The sequence below is a fragment of the Solanum verrucosum genome, unplaced genomic scaffold (assembly GCF_900185275.1).
Source record: "Solanum verrucosum unplaced genomic scaffold, falcon-dt-bn FXZP01000172.1, whole genome shotgun sequence".
Taxonomy (NCBI): Eukaryota; Viridiplantae; Streptophyta; class Magnoliopsida; order Solanales; family Solanaceae; genus Solanum; species Solanum verrucosum.
The window spans coordinates 219,076-228,330 of NW_026020299.1; the positions used below are offsets into that span (position 1 = coordinate 219,076).

Below are 9,255 nucleotides of genomic sequence, written 5' to 3' on the forward strand. Positions count from 1 at the left end.
ATTTCGTGGATAAACTAGATGTATGGCGTGAGGACGAACAAGTCCAACACTGCGAGAAGCCTTACATACCTGGAAAGAACAACGTTCTTGGCAAAAATCGACGGGATATTGACGAACGCTCGAAACCTAGCTCTTTCTCCGCTTGAGCTCTTCTCTTATTTTTTCTAACTGTTTAGGAACGTGAAAAGTAACTTAGTGTCTATTTAGACCCTTAATTGGATGAGGAAAAACGTGGCTAGATTTATAAGAAAAAGGAAAACACCAAAATACCCTTCTAGCAACGTATGAGATGCCTTAAATAGAGAGGCTTCACTCAAATTGTCATAACCTTTTAATCCAAGCTCAAAATTAAGCAAACTTGGTGGCGTTGGAAAAAGGACTCAAATACCTTCAATTTGATAGGTCATGGGCAACCTAAGTCTTTATGCTCTAAAAGATATGATTGTTTGAAGTTGACCCAAAACTAAAAACTGATAGGTGACTTGTACGAACATTTCTTTAGTTTTTTTCAAAAACCGAGGTGTTACAATATCTCCCCCTTGGGAACATTCGTCCTTGAATGAGATCAAACCAAGAAAAATAAGGGAGGGAAATATCTAACCACCCACTCTAGCACAAAACATGCAAATAACACAAATTTAACATATCAACTTAAAGAGTACTTTACAAAGAGTTAGTACCTTGGTCTAGAATTGATTCAGAAGGAAAGTGGTGAGGGTACCTTTTCTTCATATCCTCACCAGCCTCCCAAGTAGCTTCCTCAACAAATTGATTCCTTCATAAAACTTTGATTGATGCAACTTCTTTGGTTCTCAACTTGCGAACCTGACGATCAAGAATCTGAATGGGCATCTCCTCATAAGATAGACCGTCCTTGATACCAATATTCTCGGTAGGCACAATAAGTGAAGGATTGCCCAAACACTTCTTTAGAATAGATATGTGAAATACCGGGTAGATTGCTGCTAATTTTGATGGTAGCTCCAACTCATAAGCTACGTTTCCAACTCTCTTGGATATCCTCTAAGGACCAATGTACCAAGGACTGAGTTAACCCTTCTTACCGAATCTCATAGCACCCTTCATTAGTGAAACCTTCAAGTAGACGCAATCATCAACCTCGAATTCTAAGTCTCTCTTACTAACATCGGTACATGATTTTTGACGACTTTGTGCTATTTTCAACCTTTCCTGAATAATCTTCACTTCCTCCATGGATTGATGAACCAAGTTTGGCCCCATCAACTCAACTTCACCAACTTCAAACCAACGAATTGGAGATCTAAATCTTCACCCATAAAGAGCCTTATAAGGAGTCATTTGAATATTGGAGTGACAATTATTATTGTAAGAGAATTCTATGAGAGGCAAATGGTCATCCCAATTACCTTTGAGATCCATGACACATGCCCTTAACATGTCCTCTAGGGTCTGATTGTGCACTCTTATTGGCGATTTTCCCGAGGATGAAAAGTAGTACTAAGGTTCACCTTCGAACCCAAACCTTTTTGAAAAGACTTCCAAAACTGAGCTGTGAATTGTGCACCCCTATCTCAAATTATGGACATAGGAACTCCATGAAGTCAGACTATCTCTTGAATGTATAATTTGACATTATCTTCTACTGAATTTGTAGTCTTTAGCGGCAATAAATGGGCTGATTTAGTCATCCGATCTAAAATCACCCAAATCAAATCATGCTGCCTTCGAGATCGTGGCAAGCCAGTAATGAAATCCATATTAATCATTTTCCACTTCCATTCTAGAAGAGCTATGTTCTGAAACACACCACCATGCCTTTGGTGTTCTACTTTGACTTGTTGGTAATCTGGGCACTTAGTAACGAACTCTGCAATGCACCTCTTTATACTACTCCACCAATAGACTTCCCTCAAGTCATGATACATTTTTGTGGAACCGGGATGAATCGAGTATCTAGAACTATGAGCCTATGCCATGATCATCTCTTGGAGTTCATCCACCTTGGGTACACATAATCTACCTTGATATCTAAATAAGCCATATCCCCTTGTTCAAAAGACATCACCTTATGATTATAAACATTTGCCTTTAGTTCAAGTAAAAGAGGGTCCTTATCTTGTTTCTCCTTCACTTCCGACACTAGTGATGATTCAACCCCATTCATCACCACAACTCCACTTTCACTGGAATCTAACAAATGGACTCCCAAATGGGCAAGTCTGTGCACCTCCTTAGCTAATTCTTTCTTGCCTTCCTCAACATGAGCAGTACTTCCCATGGATAACCTACTCAAAGCATCAACAACTACATTAGCTTTACCTAGGTTATATAGGATACTCATGTCATAATCCTTGAGAAACTCCAACCACCTCCTTTGTCTGAGATTAGGATCCTTCTGACTGAAAACATACTGGAGACTCTTATGGTCGGTGAACACATCAACGTGAACGCCATAGAGATAGTAACACCATATTTTGAGAGAAAAAACTATTGCTGCCAACTCGAGGTCATAAGTTGGGTAGTTCTTATCGTGAGCCTTAAGTTGTTTGGAGGCATAGGCTATAACCTTACCATTTTGCATTAATACACAACCAAGTCCAACTCTGGACGCATCAAAATAAACAACAAAGCCTTTTGTATCCTCTGGTAGGGTCAACACTAGAGCATTAGTAAACTGAGTTTTCAATTTCTGAAAGCTTTTCTCACAAGCTTCAGACCATTGAAACTTAGCCATTTTCTGAGTCAGCTTAGTCAACGGGGATGGAATGGATGAAAATCCCTCGACGAACCTTGTGGTAACTAACCAACCCTAAGAAACTCCTTATATTAGTTGGAGATGTGGGTCTGGGCCAGTTCTGTACTGCTTTAATCTTTTGAGTGTCAACTCGAATACATTCGCTAGATACAATGTGGCCTAACAATGCCACATATTCAAGACAAAACTTACACTTAGATAATCTGGCATATAATTCTTCATCTTTGGGAGTCTGGAGGACTATTCTAATATGACTAGCATGATCCTCCTCATTTCTCGAATAATCAGTATGTCATCAATATATACGATAACAAACATGTCAAGATACGACTTAAATACTCTGTTCATAAGGTCCATGAATGTTCATATGGTCCATGAATGTTGTAGGAGCATTGGTCAAGACAACAGACATCACAAGGAACTCATAGTGACCATAACGGGTCCTGAATGTTGTTTTTAGGATGTCACTTTCTCTTACTCTCAACTGATGATAACCAGATCTGAGGTCTATCCTAGAGAAGAAACTGGCACCCTGAAGTTGGTCGAAAAGGTCATCAATTCTTGAACGTGGATACTTATTCTTTATGTTGACCTTGTTCAATTGGCGGTATTCGATACACATTCTAAGGGAACTATCCTTCTTCCTCACGAACAAGACCAAAGTGCCCCAAGGTGAGACACTAGGTCAGATGAAACCCTTATCAAGAAGATCTCTCAACTACTCTTTTAACTCTTGTAACTCAGCTGGAGCTATTCTATATGGCGGAATAAAGATAGGTTGAGTATTATGAAGAATGTCTATGCTAAAGTCTATTTATTCTAAGGAGGACTCCAAATAGATCATCTGGAAGGACCTCTGGAAACTTACTCACAACTGGAGCTGATTGAATAAGCGGTGTCTCAACACTAGAGTCATTAACTCGGACAAAGTGATAGATGCACCCCCTATAGACTAACTTTCTGGAATTAAGGTATGAAATGAAACGACTCCTAGGCACTGCTGAACCACTCCTCCACTCCTCCACTCTAAAAATAGCTAATTAGGAAACTGAAATTTGACTTCTCGAGTTCTACAATTGACTGAGGCATAACAAGCATTAAGTCAGTCCATACCTAGAATAACATCAAAGTCCACCATGTATAGCTCGACTAAGTCAGCAATGGTGTCCTTGTGATTGACAGAGATGGTAAAATCAAGATAGACTCTCTCTGCTACAACAAACTCACCAATAGGTGTGGAGACACTGAAAGGCTCAAGAAGTTGTTTTGGGGAAATGTCGAACCTCATGGCTACATAAGAAGTCATAAAAGATAAACTCACACCAGGATCAATTAAGGCATAAACATCAAAAGAAAATACTTTAAGCGTACCAATGACAACATTTGGTGAGTTCTCCTGATATTGGCGACTAGTTATAGCATGTAGACAATTTGCTCCTCCGCCTGTCCCCAAAGTAGCTTCTCTCAGAGCAGCTCTGTCTGCCGAGGATGTTTAAGAAGATTGGGCTCTATTGCCCCCATTGCCCTGCTTGTTCTTAGGGCATTCTCTCATAAAGTGACCCATCTGACCTCACTTGAAGCAGCCATTTGAGCCATCACGACACACTTCTATGTGGTTCCTACCACACTTGGTACATTTGGGGGTCCAAGTAGCCCCTTGTGCCACACTACCCATACATTGAGTAGGTCGAGCTCTGAAATTCAAGGAGTCTTAGCTCTTGAAATCATTTTGTTCTTTTATGCAGGCGCACTAGCTAATGATGGATCAAGTCTAGGTGACCTTTGTTGAAAGGAGGACCGACTTACATTTCTGGTCGTTTACTGGCTGGACTCATGATTTGTTGTCTTAGCCCTCTTACTGCGGAACTCTTCCCTGTCTTTCAACTTATCTTCCCCAACTTATTTCACATTGATCATGAGCCTAGCTATGTCCATGTCTCCTATAAACATAGTCGCCTTACCTTCTTTACTTGACAAACGAGATAACCCAGACACAAACAAACTCATCCTGCTCCTCATATTAGCCACCATCTCCAGAGCATAGATGGAGAGCTGAGTGAACTTGAGGATGTACTCTTGCACACTCATAGACTCCTGTTTCAGATTCAAAAATTCTCTTACCTGCTTCCCTTAGCTCGCGGAAAAGAAACTCCCTAAGAAAGCCTCTTCAAACACAACCCAACTCAAAGGTGTTGCCCCTTCTGCCCGTCTCTTCTTCCATTGATCATGCCATATTCTAGCAACACCTTTGAGCTTATATGAAGCTAACTCCACACGCTCTGCATCAGCAACATGCATAACTTCAAACTCTTTCTGAAGTTCTTCCACAAAGTTCTCCAGATCCTCAGTGACCTCCGACCTTAAGAATTCTGGGGGATCTATCCTCAGAAACTCACGGATTTTGGATATATCAGCCACATCCTGACGATCTACTTTTTGTTGACCAGTCTGATTTTTCACAACCGGAGTTAACATCTGAATGGCATTCGCGAACTCATCATTTGTGACTTCTCCCTGAGGGGGTTGCACTTTTGGTACATTGGAAACCTCTTGACCTTGAGAGTTTACATTCCTCCTAGAAGGACGTTCTCGAATAGCTCTTTGTGGAGGTATGATATGAAAAGACACGCATAAGCACGAGTTAGAGGAAACTTTTATAGAGTTAAACTCTATCGCACGAACAAAAGTTAGAAGAAAGTGAAATGTTTCCTAAATGTTGTAGCCTCCTAATTATAGATGTGGCGCACTTCACACTGATAAAATAGACTCTACATACACGACTTTATGGATACCCTAGGACTCTTGAACTCTGTGCTTTGATACCAAATTTTGTCACACCCCGAGCCTACACTCTGGATGTGGCCAACACTTGAGAACCATCGCTGGTCCCAAGTAAACCCCTGGCCCGATTGAATACTTAGAAGAATACTTTACTCAAGCAAAACAATCTTAGAAATAGAATTATAAATGATTAAGCTCAACAATTTCTCAATTCACTGTCAGAAAATACTTAAGTTCAAAAATAGTATTAATCTGTAAAATAGTTTCAAAACATCTAAACAAAATGGTAAGTAATGAGAGACTCCTCTACTCTAACTAGCCTCTAAATACTAGGATAGATGTCGGGACAGAACCGACGACAACTTAACGAAAGCAGAAAATAAGTGTGAAGCCCTCTGGAAAGCAATGAGTCTCACCAAAGCTAGCTGGAATGCAAGTGGTATCAACAAAGCGCACGCTGATGACTCTGAGCAGCTGTATCCGCATCATAAAATGATGCAGGTCGAATGGTGTCAGTACATTGAATGTACGAGTATGTAAGGGGAAACTGAAAGCATAGACAATTGAACTGATACGACTGGAAGAGATAACTCACCTCAACTCAACTTCAATACTAAAGCAATAATAATAAATGATGTAACTTCCTGAAAATTTATAAGTTGAGACTCTAACCATTCTTCATTTGTGAATAAGATCGTACTGGGTGATTCTTAAATTGCCCATCTGTTTAAAGGTCAAATTATTTTATGTGAAAATGAATTTGTATATTAGTTAAGGTCACTAGAATCCCCTAACACAAAGTTGAGTGCAAAGCTTCCATATCGATTAAGTTTTGATGTAAGATTCTATTTGGGTTGAATTCAAACGATCATATCTCTTAACATATAAAGATTTATGTGGTTCATAACCTATCAAATTAATAGTATTTAAATCATCTCTCCAACGCCACCAGTTTTGCGTCAATCTGTGTTTCGAGTAGAATTTAATGACCATTTTAGTAACCTGATACAATGCAGTGACGAATTAGCCGACGGAAAAATATTAAAAATGGTCGATTTTATCTTTTTACCTCTAAAAAAATTCTAAACGAATTCCTTGACTAATTAAAGGTCCAAACCAATAAGATTTGCATCTCTTAATCCAACATTCTCTTCTCTTTCAAACCCTAAGGCAAAACCCTAAGTAGAAGACCTCCATTCAAGATTCTTTCAATCTTTTTCAAGATACTTCTTCAAGGTAAATCCTTCTCCAATAATTTCATTCTTTCCAAATCAAATTCCTTCATACAATTATGCTTCACTAATGAAAATCATAATTCTTGACCATAGAGATTTCAAGAATCTCAAGAAAGGTTTTCTTGATTTTTCTCCTTCAAGCTAGGGTTTCAAGGCTTCTAATCAAGTTCTTCTTCAAGAACCTTGTTCTTTCAGGTATGTAAGGCTATTATAGTGTAGGACTAGTTCTTTCTCTCGCCATACATCTACTATCAAATTTGTAAAAGAGTAATCTAGGGTTCTATCCCTAGATTTGAGTACTCTTGAGATGAGTTGATTTTAAGTTCTTGAGTTCCAGATTCTTTTGAAAATTCTATTCCTAATTATTGAACTGCTATATGTTATGCATTAAGATTCTTGAGTTGATTCGTTCATGTCTATATTTTTGCATGAACCCGATGAGTTGAGTATCCTTGAGATGAGTGATATCGTTGAGTTCTAAGTACTTGAGTTCTGAGTATTGAGTTATCTATATTGTCATTGAGATCCTTGAGTTGATTCGTTCATGTCTATATTTCTGCATGAACCCTATTTTGAGTTATAAATTTTGAGAATCTTTTAAAGCCATCATTTTTTATTTTAAACTGAGTCTTTGAGAAAGTAAAGAGAAGTTTGAGAAAGAGTTTGAGCAAGAATGGAACTAAGTATTTCCCAAATGTTTCATTTTTACATGAGGAAATTGTATTATTTTGAGAAAAGTAAAGGAGTTTTTTTAGAAAGATTGAGTATAATATGATATTCCCCTTATCTAATATATAATTCTAGATGTTTGGGTTGAGATTGATTCATGGCCTTAAAGGGCAATTTATGAAGGTTGACGCAGAATTATGATGCTTATGTATAGGTATCGTGATTTCAATATGGTTATTACTATAATGCAATGGTGGTATGGTTGAAAGGTTGTTTTCACTATGCGCATACACTTATGAATAAAGAATGAATGAAGTTTCTATGATTATGTTAATGATGATGTGTTGATTAAAGGCTATTATCAATTGTACACTAATAAATGATAATGACATGTTGTGAAAGGAATTTCTCACAATATGAGGATTCTTAGTTGAAACGCTATTCTCATCTTTGAATTTCTGAGCTATATTAATGAATGAATGTTGGGGTTTGAGAAGGATACTCATCCATGAGTTGAGGCGGGGTATCTAGTAGCAATCTCTTATCCAATAATAATGAAATAAAGTAATAAATGTAAAGTACTCCATGGGGAATAATGCTAAGCACCGAGTGGATATTGATTGAGATGGATACTCATCTGTGAGTTGAGGTGGGGTATCTAGTAACAATCTCTTGAGATGGATACCCATACGAGAGTTGAAGTGGGATATCTAGTAGCAATCTCCTTATCCCATAACTATTTTTCCACATAGGTTTATAGCTAGTGGATCCACCTAAGCTAAATGTTAATGGTCCTACCTTAGGCAATTAGGAATCCTTTATCGGTATGGGTAACATCGGGATTCCATGATTTGCTCACTTGGTCTATGTTGGTTAAGGCTTACTGCCACAAATAATGATAATGAACTATGGCTTCTCAAGAATGCACTACTTAGTGTGGGTGGGGGTATTAGACTTCATCCATGCATTGCACAAGTAGGCTTTGAGAGTAGTCATGGTGTGTTTCTTTATGTTATAATGTTGTATGATTAAGGATATGAGTTAGGTACTATGGTTACTCAAGAAGTCCTATGAAGTATGGGTGGTAGTATGGGATGCCGTCCATGCATTGCACAAGTAGTCTTTGAGAGTGGCTATGGTGTGTTTCTCTAATGTCATAATGCCTAATGAAATGAATGTTCTTCTAATGAAACTAATGAGAATATTGACTTAAAGGCTTAATGTAATGATGTATGATTTACTTGGAAATGTTATCATGAGTTACTTTCTTTGTTATGACTTACTAAATGTGAATGTTCCTTATGCATGAGTATTGACTAAAGATGAGTATGAATAATGATAAGTTCATCTATGGTGGCCTCAAAGTGGTACTTAGTAGGAATAGCAGTATGGGATGCTATTCTTATATTGCACAAGTATAGCTTAGGGTTACTTAAGGTGAAGGTACTAGTGTGTTGTAATGGCTTATATGTTGATCATGTTTGTATCTTATGCCTCTTATACATAATTGCTTCATGATGTTTCTCAAAATTGGCATAATGCATGGTTTTCAACCAAAATGTCCTTTTTAAAGCATGATTTTTGCACGGCTATCATACTTAGTACATTTTTGTGTGCTAACCCATATTTCTTTTATTTTACTACAAAGTGTAGGTTCCAACATTTGAGGTGATTCCTTCTAGTTCAAAGCTTGGATCGATTCTCTCCAAAGCTTGTGGTATGTCCTCATGGATTCGAGGACAAGTGCTATATAGTTGTTTCATGTCTTTCATTGTATTCGATACTTTCTAGACTTTCTATTGTAAGGGTCGTGACCCAAGTTTTGATCCAAAT

The 9,255-nt window shown here is 38.0% G+C and overlaps 1 protein-coding gene across 1 annotated transcript; it reads right to left on the reverse strand.

The window, feature by feature from the left end:
* Positions 1 to 777: 777 nt before the first annotated feature.
* LOC125834816 (uncharacterized) lies at positions 778 to 6,004 on the reverse strand. Its single transcript, XM_049513970.1, has 7 exons — positions 5,935 to 6,004; positions 4,916 to 5,406; positions 4,699 to 4,831; positions 4,109 to 4,216; positions 3,851 to 4,027; positions 2,003 to 2,301; positions 778 to 1,023 (listed from the first exon to the last, which is right to left on the reverse strand). The coding sequence occupies exons 1-7, from the start codon at positions 6,002 to 6,004 to the stop codon at positions 778 to 780; spliced, it is 1,524 nt and encodes a 507-aa protein (XP_049369927.1).
* Between the last annotated feature and the right edge of the window lie 3,251 nt (positions 6,005 to 9,255).